This window comes from Xiphias gladius, chromosome 19, assembly GCF_016859285.1.
Source record: "Xiphias gladius isolate SHS-SW01 ecotype Sanya breed wild chromosome 19, ASM1685928v1, whole genome shotgun sequence".
NCBI lineage: Eukaryota > Metazoa > Chordata > Actinopteri > Istiophoriformes > Xiphiidae > Xiphias > Xiphias gladius.
This window is the reverse complement of record NC_053418.1, coordinates 4578562-4592290: the sequence shown is the minus strand read 5'-3', so window position 1 is coordinate 4592290 and position 13729 is coordinate 4578562. Positions and strand designations below refer to the sequence as shown.

The following is a 13729-nucleotide window of genomic DNA, read 5'->3' as shown; positions in this document are numbered from 1 at the left end:
CAGGCGTACTGTATATTGTGGTGAAAAATAGTAATGTAATAACACACTTCCATAATTAGGGTAACGACAGTTGTTTTCAGAGTGCACTGTGATCATAACAACACGCTCCTGCTATAATAGCCAGTTTTATCTTTCTAGACCGCACCAGAGCACCATTCTGCCTGTCAAACAGGACTGCAAGAACTGCCAGTAGACCCCTTGTCTAACACTGGCAGGGGCTTGCTTTGCTCAGTAGCCAGTCAACGAGAGAAAAACCGAAAGAAAAAAACCTTGGTGCCTTAAGACCACGCTCACTGCGGTGGTGTTTTTTTATTTTTATACATTTAGCTGTTCAATGTTTGTTTAATGTAACCCAACACAAAACGTGCTGAGAAGTAATTTTACAATAATCCTAACATTTAGACCACTATAATTCACCATTCAGCCGTTTTTTTATACACGTTGCAGTGGCAGCAGGTACGACCATATTACATTCCCATCCTACAAATACTCAGTCCACATCCTGGTTCACTTCTATTGAAGCCCACGTGATGGACAGATTTAAGCTGCAATCTCCAGCCGTTCACCTTTTTGTTCAACGTCGACTGAGCAGATCTGCACAGTCAGCCAATTGAAACACTGATGCAGTTTTGTTTTTGTAAATTGAGCCGTTATCTGGAACTATCACGCTACCAAATTATAAACTGCAGCAACGCTCTCATACGCTGTTGACAGTTTTTGATTGCTCTCAATATTTATTTACTGCCGGCATCAGAGCCATAAAATCTAACTTTTCGTGCTGGGCACTTGTGTTTAACAAAAGTGTAATGTGACTGTACCTTTTAAGCACAAGTTATCATTTCCACATCTGCATAGCTGTGAGAGTCCATGTGACATTTTTTCATCTTCCTGTTCCTGTGAGGAAATACATTTTAACCTGCCGACAAACATGTGAACAAGTTTGTGTATACAGACGACCCAGCGTGGTGTGAACAGAACCGTGTGCACATCAACTGTCCATGTTCAGGGCTGGATATAAGCCTGAATTATACCTTCCATGTCCATGGGGCTATATCTGTGGGGGTCCTTCATGCAGACCTGTGCAAACATAGGGAGATTACAAATTTTATGCCAAACTGACCCTTTTGGCCATGCAGGGGCAGAAAGTATTGTTTGGGCCTTTACATCCACACTCGTCATGTAATAAATCATTCCTCAAAGAATCCATGTCCTCCACCTTCTCCTGGGGGATCCTTAGTCTGTATTTTTATTTTTTATTTTTTTCCACTTCATGTAAACCTTTAGAAAATAGTCTGCCGAATAACCTCCGTGTCAGTGCCAGGCTTGGAAGTTTTTTACATGATAGCCTGAAGATTTGCAACAAAAAACATGTAAGTCTTTTGTAGGAAAATCAATAACTGAGGGCAAGACTGACCACATCCAGTACTTTGTGGGTGCTTTTTTTTTTTCCTGCCATTTATCACCTGTTATTGACTGAAAACTCTCTTCTCTTTCTCTTTTTATCCAGTCTGGCAGAACTCCCCTCCACCTGTCTGCTAACAACGGGAGCCTTGAGGTGGTTCGTCATCTCTGCCTGGCGGGAGCCAACATCGACGCCGTCACCAACGTAAGTCACCAGTTTTCTTCTTTTTCGCGTTTTCCCTTCACTTTACAGTAGCAGTAGCTTAACTTACTGTTATTACATAATGCATTATGACTGTAACTTATCTTAGGCACTGCAGGTAATTGTGAAAGCAGTTTTTTTCACCATTTCAGTAAAATCCAATGCGGCCATTTGGCATTTTGATTGATTAATTATATTGTATGAACTGCTGATGCTCACGGTAGAGGTGAATGCATTAGCATGTTTAGAGGATTTGCCACCGTGACAGATTGCAGCGTTTGTATCCTCTGAGGGATGTCGCCACGGTTCAATGAAATGGATGAATAACATACATGACACAGTTCATATGATATACAAACGAACAAACAGAGATTTCAAAATAATGGCTTATTTGTATGGTGAGTTCATTTTCTGCTTGCGCTGCAGAGCAGGTCGCTGCTCGCTTCCTACAGACACGCTTAACAAAAAGTAGAAAAGCTGATGGCAGCTTTTTAAATCAAACAGGATTTAATCTGCAGAAATTCATTATAAAACTCGCCTCCTAATACAAAGCCGCACCACATTTTTCCTGCAATCTCTGCCTCTTAGAGTTTAAAGCTTAAAAATCTTAATGTGTTTCCTCCTTTTTATTACTGAAATTGATTTAACCTCTTGAACCCTGATACTCTCCTTAAATTTCCCTTTAAGCAGCTTTTAAAGTTTTAACAAAACACCCCTTTATCACAGTATAACAGTGTCCCATTCCATTTACAATCTGCGTCTGCTTGTTTGATCACTTCTTTCAAGCTCTATATTATTCACTCATATGCTGGCTGAAATATTCAAACCCAATGTGGCAATTTTGTGGCTTCACCATTAATTAAAATTAAAATTAAAATTAAAAGAAGTGGTTGTCCTATTTATTGTTTTGTGCTCATTTTTGTGTGATTCAGCCAAGCATATCTGAGAGCTTTGGGATCTGCACTGTAACTGAAAGTAAACTGAAAGTGGTCTTAATAACATCCTGACAAATAAAATGTACAGCATTTGTTAAAAATTCTATTGTCTCACTCACTATCTTCATCGTACATAAAATATGTACGATGAAGATAGTGAGTGAGACAATTTTCCCAAGTATTGTATGTCTAGTAAATTGCAAACTGCGACTTAGAGGTCATACCTTAAAAATTATGGAAATGTTTTATTTTATTTGTAATTTTCTGAATAGATTCTAATAATTTTCTAATACGTTAGCAGAAAAAAATATGCATATTACTTTGTACTAATTATAGGTTAAAGAGACAAGTTTCTGAGAAAGTTATTTGAGTTTATAACTGCTTGTTGTTTTCCAGAGGAATTTCCCTGAAAGAACCGTTCAATTTAAGTCCAAGTAAATATATATTTATATTCATTTATTGATGTAAACTTTATTCTTGAGATATGTTGAGACAAATTTCCGATTACTACATGTTCAGCTGAACTGTCTCACACTGACTAAGAGACTCTTAAGGATACACTAGCAATACGTTTGAATTAATTGATCAAAAGTGTAACAATTCATCTCTGGCTCTCTCTCTTTTCCATATAATTAGTACCAAATTACATAGTTCTTGGAGTTTAATTTCAGGACATAAATATTCAGAACATATATTTTAGATTAAGTATATCCACTGTTGTAATTGTTATGTCTGTATATTTTTGTGTATTTTATATTAAATGACAGAAACTGAATTCACACTACAATGCAAGGTTACAGTGCGAGGTTGGTCTGGTTTATCTTCATTAAAAGGTACCGTGTAGTAAGTGAGTTGTAAGTCATTAAAAACAACATAATCGTTGATCATGTGTCTTAAAGAAAAATCTTACATTTCATGACTTCACTGAGTTGTTTCTGCAGAGGCTGAGCAGCAGGTAAGATGCTTGAGGGCTCATACAGCGGCAGTAAAGAGCTCTTATCAAACTGTTCAGAATCAAATAGAGGGCAGAGTTGGTACGAGGAGTCAGAGACCACATTCAGTCAATTTAACTGGATGTGAGTGTGTTTGACCTCAGACATGGGTGGGAGTCCTCATACAGTGATCTTTAAATGCTGCACACACACCTTTTTTTTTTTTTAAGCTGTACAATGCTCTCACCTTGCTGTAACCTCGGCTCTGTCAGATGATATTTCTCCAGGCTTTTCTAAAATGGTTAGCCCCCGAATTGTGAGTTTCTCAAATTCAGTGACAAAATAGAAATAAAAGTTTTTTGTTTTGTTTTTCATTCTGGTTGTTCTTGTTTTTGTGTTTCTGCCCTACATGTTAGAGGTATTTTATCTTTAGCTAAGAGTTATGTTTGGAACTGAATTTATGCACTTTCTTAACAGTGGAAGTGCTTTATTAAATTGTTTTGTATATTCGGTTTGAACCCATCAGGCACTTGAAGTCTCTTTTGTAATCCTAATGGTAATTTTTCATTTCTAAAATCGTCTAAAGCTTCTCATGTGAAATATAATTTTAGACACCAGACATATGATAGTTTTTTTTTTTTTTTTTTTTTTTTTTTAATTTGGGTAAATTCCAGGTTTTGTTGACTTTTAAAGTGAAAAGAAAAAAATACAACTCCTCCAGCAAAACATACATTAAAATGAGCCTTTCTTTAAACATTAATGGCCTGTTTCTTTTTATTTCTTGAACTTAAAAAATAGAAGAAATTAAACAGTAGTTGTGGCAAGTGCAAAAGGGCACCCTGCCAGCTCAGAACTTAGTAACCTTCCCTTTGCCAGCTGTTAAGCATGGGGATGGAAATATTCTGTTTTGGCGTTGTGGGGCCGCCAGTGGCAAAGGAAACATTGTACAGATAGAGGCAAAAAATGGATTCCACTAAATATCAGCAAATTCATGATGGAAACTGCAATCAGTGAAGTAACTGAGGCTGAAAAGAGGCTGGCTTCTACGACAGGACAATGATCCAAAACAAACCTCAAAATCCACCATGAACCACTTCAAGAAAAACAAGCTGAAGCTTTTCACACGGCTCTCACAGTCCCCTTACCTGAAACTGAAACTCAGTCTGTGGGTAGATCTTAAACTTGCATGCAAGACGAGTAAAGTATATCAGAACTTGAAGTGATCTGCAGGAAAAGTTGGTGTAAATTCCCTAAATTAAGAACAGAGAGACTCTTGGCGGGCTACCAAAATGTGTTTGCACGCTGTGATATCAGCCAAATGTGTCATTTGACATCCTCTGCATAACAGCAGAAACTGAACCTTGACTACTTACTTAATTTTCTTCATCCGACATGGACCATAAAGCCTAATACTTGACACAGGCATAGATCACATGATTGAGATGGTTTTACTTCTGCATATTTTATCCTTGCTGTTTAGTTACAGACACTTCCCCAGAAATAGACACTGTGTGTGACAAAATAAATTATGCGAGATTCCAAACTTAATAGCATAGGAGAAGTATGTGGAAAAAATATTGTAGGGATAAGAATTTGCATATGTTAAGACAAAAATACTTGGTGAAATACTGTAAAACACGTCCTCACGCTTGCGTCATCTGTGCACACAAGGCTCCCTGGATTGTTCCTTATCCGTGGCAACATATTGAGTCTCCCCCGAAGTTAAGTTCATCTCGGCCGCACTAGCTTGTCAGTCGCAGTTCTGCGCCACGTCATTCTTAGTCTTTCTGGTTTTCTTTTGCCTGGAAGAGTCCATCTCGGAGCAACCTTTTAGGATGCGGTCTGCTTCCATTTGAATCACATGGCCCAGCCATCACAGTCACCTCCGCTTTACTTCAGCGACGATGTTCTTGATTTTGTTTTTCTGTACAGTACCAGGATGGTTTCCTTGTTAGGCCACACATGCCTCACAGGCATCCATTGTGGGACGCCTCGATGCTTTTCATATGAGCTTTGATTTCCTGCCAGCATTCAGACCTGTAAAACAGTTTAGACTTGATGTTGTTGTTGTTATAAAGATGGACCTTTCTTTTTCAGGCTGTATTGATAGGACTTCCAGATGTTGCATAGTTGGGAAATGCACCCTGGACTTTCCCCAGTCTTCCCTTGGTGTCACACCGTATATAGTGCATAAAGTTATTTCCATCACAACTTTGGAATCTGAATTCTCTGGAGTATTTTGCGTAAAAACGCTGTGGACAATCTTTACATTTTGACACGCTAAAGGAGTTGAGCCACAAAACCCAAAGACCAAATTCTGGTGCTGTCTTTCATTGCCTCTAGTCTTATTACTTTGTTACTTAAGGTGCTTGATCATGGTCAAGGCATTTTATTTCACTCTCATCTGGCGTGTAAATATGTATCTCGTCTACTTTAATTCGGACAGTCCAGATATTAGGAGGTATGTAACCAACATTAACAATTAAAACCGGTTTTAGGGGGCTCCACTGCCAGATGTCTTACGCTGAGGTTTCCCCTTCTCTCTGCATTCTCTAGCTGTTAATATTGTATGACAGTTGATGTATTACTACATGCATGTTTAATCTGGAAAGCACACACTGAGATGTATAATTCATTGTCCAGTGGCCTGTAGTCAGTGGTTTGTGGGACAGCTGAAGGAGGAAGCTCAACGCTCGATTTCTATGATTTGGTCTCTTTTTCATGTGTCATTGGACAGTGAACGACTACATTTGTGTCTAAGTAGAGTCTGCTACACGCCACTAATTCACAGCATTAGGAGTTTGAATTTTCAGCCTGTGATGTGTGTCACCATTCCTGGCTCCCGCCATTCTCTCTTCAGTTTCCCCTCGTTTCTCTGCCTCGCACGTAATCAAATAAGGAACCTGTGGCCGAACTGGTCAGACAGTCCTACTCCATTTTCTCTGATATTTTATCTAAAAAGGAGATGCTACAGATGATCTAAATATTCATCTCCACTTTAGTGCCAAACATGACACCAGCCGTTCCTCTACCACTGCCAAGCATCAGTAGTAATAATAGTGACACCCTGCCATCTGTACGAGCAGAGTCCCATGCATTTGTTCACATATTGAATCAGACTAATTGGTCAGTTTTGGGTTCAAGCTGCTCTTCATTTACGATCACATTCCGACATTTAGCTGATCCGAACTACTTTAAAGGTCAGTGTTCTCGTGCTCTTATCATATTATGTGACCTTATGGGAGGAGGCGTCTTAGTGAATGAAATAATAAAAGTAAGAAGAAAATAAAGCTGGAAAATATACTGGTAAGGATTCATTATTTATTTTTCTAGATAAAACAATCAGTTTCTTTGCATAACAAAGCCAGTTGATTATCCTTTTCTATAATGGTCTGTAGAAGTAGGAAGCGGTCTGTGGGCGTTTCGGGCTGTCGATGCATTTTTCTAATTTTTTTTTTTTTTTTTTTTTTCCTCCCTGTGGAGCAGCAGCCAGAGCCGGACAGTGACAGATGGCTGAGTTAGTGAAAGAGACATGAAAATTGTCCGGACTGCGGTGTTTCTGTGTCAGTGTCTTGAGGAGAAAATGTAGAGCTTAACCAATTATGGCAGTTCTAGGGCTGGATGAAGGGAAAGAATGAGAGTGCACGTACTGTAGGTGTGTGTTTGTGTTGTGTGCTGTACAGAGCCTGCAGCTGCAGTTAATCTACTTGAATCAGCTGTGATTCTGCAGTGCCTTAATGTGTAACGTGTATCAGAAATAGAGATCATTTCAGTAACGTTGATACTGGATCTTCGAGACTGATATTGATATCAATATTTGAGAGTTAAAAACCTAAACATATAGTCTGAGTCTAGAAGTTTTTTGTTGTTGAGTCCAAAATATAAACACAAAAAATATGACCAAGATATGTCTTGAGCATGACATAAGGGCTATTTTCATTATTGGTTGATCTGCAGATTATTTTCTCGATTAATCGTTTTGTCTATAAAATGTCAGATTATGGTGAAAAATGCCTGTTATAATTTCCCTTTGTCGTGTAAGACAAAGAAATGATTAAAATTCTCTTATTTGAGATGCTGGAACCATCAAATGCTTTAAAAAGAAATACTAAAATGATCATTTGATTATCAAACGTTTTTAATAGTTAATTTTCTGTCAGTCTACTATAATCGATCAATTGATGGATCGTCGCGTCAATACAGGACATTTTACAAAACTTGTGAATAACATAACACCAACTGCAAATATAACATCAAATTTCAAACAGGTAACTCCAGCAACAACTTTAAAGAACAACATAAAAACAAAAGATTATATATATATATATCCATAATATATTTAATAACGCACAGCCTGTAGCTGCTGGCACAAACGTAGAACCAGAGTCTGATCTTATATATTTTGGTTTTGTTGGGACTACAGGTGAAGATTATCTGATATTCTAACCCCAGCACATTTACATAGACGTTGTTAAATGCCTTTGTTAAGTAATGTGACCTGTACCCTATAAATAAATAAATAAAATCAACAATAAACAGTCTGCATGACAGGTCGACGAAATAACTATTCTACTGTCAGCTGCGCTTGGCTCACAAAACCAGAGAAAATTAGCCGGGAGTATGGCAGCTGATGTGTAGCAGCCAGTTCGTCGGTGCTGCCTGCGTCCCTTTTGTTATGGAGTGATGGCCTAGAAACCTGTGAGATGTTCGGCTTCTTATATACAAAGTCAGCAACAGTGTGTATTAGAAACACTGGGGTGCACATTTAAACAGCTAAAGGAAATGTAAGGGATTATCCGTTTGCTCAGGATTTCTCATGCATGTGTTTATCCCTCTCTATTTTCTTTTTCTCTCTCAGGATGGAAAGACAGCAGAGGATTTGGCTTCTACTGATCATCACGAACACATAGTTTCTTTGTTGGGCAAGCTTAAAAAGGTAAAAAGGGACACACACAACTCTAAGTTGATCAGTAATACAGTATGTTAATTAAATCAGTGTTTTGTTTTGTTTTGTTTTGTTTTTACATAACATTACTATTTAAATGGAATAAAGGGAATGGAAAAGACCTAAACTCTCTGATGAAAAACCAGGTTTCACAGCCACTCATCACACATGTTCTATTTCAGTGCAGAGGTGTGGAGAGAGACATTTTCCAACAGGAATGTGTTAGGTTTTAGCACACTGCCATTTTTAGACTTTGTGGCAGCACTTTACTCATACACATACAGGTAGAAATTGCAGTTAAAATACATTGCCAGTTGTGTATGAACCATTTTGGGCTCCTATATCCAACAAGTTTTTATTAAACCCTAAAGAGAAGTTACTAATCTTCTGTTTGGCTGCAGTTGTTGTCAATAACTAAATAAATAAGAGTTTATAGCACATTACAAATGTGTTTCAAAGCCTTACAATGCCTTGCGGAGATACAGCCCAGACCACATGTATTTGTACAGTTACACATTTTTTTGTTCTTCGGGCTCTGATCAAATTCAGTTTGAAATAAAATAATGGATACTACATTAAAGTGCCAGGTCTCAGCTTTAACTTGAGTAGGTTGCCATCAATATAGAAAGAACTGTGTGTGGGATACATTGCCCTTTAAACACATAGTGCCCCAAGTATAGGGGTTCAAAAGTGAATGGAACACAGGACAGACATGAAGTCGCCCTCAGCTCTTGCTTGTTGTGGGGTCTCTCTGCCTTTAGTCTGGTCTTCAGCAAGTATACTGCTCCACAGTCGGAGTGAGATCAGGTGACTCGGCCAGTCGAGGATATTCCACCTCTTCACCCTGAAAAGCTCTGTGGTTGCTTTGGCCAGATGTTTAGAATTGTTTTCCCTGCTGAATGATGAATTGTCGTCCAATGAGTTCGACCGAATCAGATCACACAGAACGCTCCTTTTAAACCTCTGCATTCATCATGTTGCTTCCATCAGCAGTGAAATCATCAATAAATGCCAGTGGGCCTGTTCAGTTGGGAGCCACACATACCTGTTCCTTTTTTTTCTCCACAGTTTCCTCTTTCCATCCTTTTGACAGAGTTTGATTTTTGTTTCATCAGCCAATAGCACTTTGTTCCACAACTCTTAACACTTTCTTTCTGTGTGTTTTTGTGAACTGCGGCCTGGCCTTTCTGTTTTTTGAGTTTTACCAGGGGTTGCATCTTGTGGTGAAATCTCTACGGTTACGGTCAGGACAAGGAAAACGTGTCCGCCTAAATCCTGGGTAGCATTCTTGTCATAAGGGGTTTTCCACAAGATTCGTGCTCGTCAGTCGACGGGGTTGTTTGCCATTCTCTAGTTTTCCTGTGCACACCTGCTTATTAAGAATGTACCCAACTGTTTGCCTCATTATTAACTTTTTCACTTGCATGGTCACCTCCTCACTCCTCATAGTGACAGACAACTCCACCTCAATCTAAATGGCAACTCTCAGTCAACTCTGAGCCACGTGTGAGCTCTTTTTTTGCATAAACTAACATTGAAACAACACACAGCTGCCCAAGAAACATTTAGTAGCCAAGTGTCTAATTACATTTGAACCTCAGCAGTTTGGGTACTAAGTGTTAAAAGCGCCATATCTTCCACACAGTTCTTTCTATATTGGTGTGAACCTACTCAAATTGCAGCTGAAACTTTGCACTTTAAGACAATATCTGTTATTTTATTTCAGATTGATTGTATCGGAGCATAGAGCCTGAAGAAGTAAGAAGTAATGTGTAACTGTCCAAATACTTGATGACTTAAGTTTCAACCTTGAGCTGTTTTTTCCACCCAGCTACATGACATTCAGCTATTCTACACTCTTCCCTCCAGAGGTTTATGGGGAGCTCAGTCCAGTGTTCCCAGTCTAAATCAAGTTACATCCACCAAAACACACAGGGACTTTTTATATAAAGCTAAATGTTACCGACTTCTCTTCTAATCCATTAGTCCAATAAACTTGCTGAGATTCGTTGCAGAGCGTGAAAGCATGAAAGCAGCAACTGTGAAAACAGTCATCCCCTGCATATGCTGGGCTAATTTAAGACCCTTTGGCAGACTGATGCTGGATTTGAAAGAAAGTCTGGCTTCCCAAGAACTGCGAGGAAAAAAGAAACAGTCCTGTTCCTCTAACTTAAAAAGAGAACACACTTAGTTTAACGGAACTGATTTCATAAGGAAAGGTGTTTTATTTTGCTCAGATGTGAATCACACCTATTGAAATTAGAAACTTTATTTATTGAATGTGTTGTTGAGTGCTTTCACATCCCACACAACCACTCACAGCATTTCAGCCACAGCCACTTCTGATGTATGACTCATCTATTGGATGGTGAGAAAAAGGGCCTCACATGTTAACAAATGTTATCTGTTGAATTGGCAGAATTACAGTGGGGTTCAGAGGTGGCATCCATCTTTGGAAATGGCTTTCATTGTTTATATATCTGAGAGTACAATGTGAAGAAACACTTTGATAGATTAATGGGAGAATCCATTCAAATAACATGAAGAGAATCAACCACAAAAGAGAGAGTAATTTTAAAAGTCAAAAATGTTAAAAATTAAAATACAGACTAATGGCCTGTTACATTTGGAAAAAAATATCGGTCAACATGTATTAATCAGCAACAGTAAGAAACATACTCATCAAATCGCTCACTGAAATATATCAGCAAGTATTCGATGGATTGCCATGAGATTTGATACAGATGCAGTCACTTTGGCGATCACCTGACTTTGCATCTAGCACCATCATCAGGTCAGAATTTCAACTTGTCCAATCCAAACTGCAGTCTCACAGAGCTGCTAGCATCGCTGTAGGCTCTTATTTTGTAGTAATTACCTTAAACTTGGCAGGGTTTGTCTGTACTGAATGTTCCCTTATCACACCCTGTTATGTCGCCAAAACAGAGGGCTGATTTTGTGTTAGAGTGTCATCATTACACAAGGTAATCAGTGCACCACCACCCACAGCTACTTGATTGCATTGAGAGTAGTAGGAGATTTTGTGGGTGTCACTGGAGGAGGTAGGGTAGATAAAAAAATTGCAATGTTTGTGTTATATCATCCACATAAGCCTAACATTTATTTTAGGACAACCACAAACTGAGCTACATCCAGCAGCTGCGGCCCACTCAGGCCGTCCAGCCAAGGATCAAGCTGAAGCTGTTCGGACACTCTGGAGCCGGGAAGAGCACCCTGCTGGAGTCTCTGAAATGTGGCATCCTGCGCAGCTTCTTCAGGAGGAAGAGGACACGCATGACCAACACGGCCCGTCACCCCAACTCCCCCATCAGCTCCAAACCTGCTGGTAGGTAACAGTAAGATCAAAGGGAGCTGTGATAATCCTGCTCTAGATTTAGCCCTCCAACCCATCTGCCAAGGACCAGAATTATTTATTCCCATAATTCCAGTTTACCAAAATTTGGCTTCTTATTATTATTAGTTTGACCATTGGTTCTTTAAGTTTTACATTTAACTCCTGAAGTTCAACGCTAACATTGAAAAAAGATGACAGGTGGGGCTGGTTGGTGATTACAGGTAGAAACGATGGCTAAAGTTATGAAAATAAGACACCAGGTGAAATTAACTGTAATTATCCTTGAAGTAATCCTAAAGTAAGAAAGAAGTAAGAGGAGAAGCAGGAGTTGCAAAGGTTTAGTTGTTGCTGCTTTGTGTCAAGCCAATTTAACAAGTATCCAATCAGAAGCCTGTTATTTTTTGCTTTTACTGGAGTTTTGCATTTATCCACCAAACACAAATTTCACCAGCGTGAACCTGAAAAAATGTTTAAGGAGCATGAAAGAGAATCTTTCCTCCCTGAGTAGATTCTGTGAAAGTGCCCATGAGCAAGGCAGGAGTCGGCTATATGAATTCAAATTTCTGTCGTGGTATATGTAATTTTATGTCACAATATTTATAATTAATTATATAAAGTGGAAAAAGCACATTTTCTGGAAAATTAAATGGAGACATCTTTTTTTTTTTTTAAATGGAAAAAGAACAGCAAATGGGAATGTCATTTCATTACATTCAACAACAAAAAACTCGGATGCCTTATCTCATTATGACTTACTATCTCATGATTATGAGAAAACAACCTCGTAATTACAAGAAATCTAACTATGTCATAATTACAAGATAAGTTTTTTCTTTCTTTATTTCTTTGGTGAATGCATCATCGGGTGTTTTGGGTCTTTCAGCGTCTTTACAATCTTCATCCTCCCCATAGCTCTTCTTTCCTGAGCAACCTTTCTGAAATGTAAATTATGACATTTCAGAGCATCTGCAGAATAACAAAAAGGGAATTTTCACAATTAGCTGAATAATATTTCAAGCATTACACTGCCGGTCACAAGTCTTATAAAACCCCCATTTTTCCAGTTTATATTGAAATTTAAACAGTTCAAGTCCAATGAACAACTTTAAATGGTACAAAGTTAAGGGGTAAAAGTTCAGGTGACCAAACACTGAAAAATAATGCAAATAGCATATAAAAAAAATAATTTTTCAGGGATCAAGAAATTAGTTAACTTGCCCCTTTTCTGCAGCAATTAAAGTAAATTAAGCCTTGAAAATTAATGCAAACAGTTTCTACAGCTTTTCCAACGCTCGTTGATTACTTACAAACCCTCTGTCTGTAGAAAAGTAGTGTTGGAACAAACTGTGTTAATACACCCTCTGAGGCATTTTTTTGGACAATGTTACACTGCAAGGAAGCGGCACTATACGGTATATTACGGTCAAAATGACGAGACAAAGGCAGTGAGCCAAGGAAGTCAGACTAGTTGGTCAAGGGTTCATCCTACAGCAAGATAACGACCCAAACGTACCTCCAGCCCATGTGAACATTGGTCGATAGGAAAGCCCGGTCACAGAACCTGGTAAAATCATTGGATATTAGCGGAGTGGTGGAGCTTCAGTCTGATGGCGAGATGAGGCTGGTCGATAGTTGTCTTCCCGCTTGGATTTGTACTAAAAACTTTATTTAGAAAAATTGAATATTGCTCTTTTTGTTTATTTGCTCTATGCTTTAATTTCAGAAACACTGAGACATTAAGCAACGTAAATTTCATTAACAACTAGAAAAATGGAATAATTCTAAAACTTTTGACCGGTAGCATTGTGCTTTGTGACATCCAGTTTTTTGTGTATGGGCTTTTGTGTTTAGACATGTAGGATTTTTGTGTAGACTCTGGGGACTTCTGGTCGGTGTGGCAGATATATGCATGCCAGTAACACACCTCCTCCTTTCACGGATCCAGCCCAGGGATCCCGA

General features: G+C 38.6%; 1 protein-coding gene across 1 annotated transcript in view; it reads left to right on the top strand.

Annotated features, from left to right (window-relative positions):
- Nucleotides 1-13729, top strand: part of dapk1 (death-associated protein kinase 1) — an 88893-nt gene that overhangs the window by 63134 nt on the left and 12030 nt on the right. The window contains 3 exon segments of the mRNA XM_040154911.1: nucleotides 1508-1606; nucleotides 8329-8406; nucleotides 11545-11761. Of these exon segments, the coding sequence (XP_040010845.1) occupies nucleotides 1508-1606; nucleotides 8329-8406; nucleotides 11545-11761 (394 nt within the window).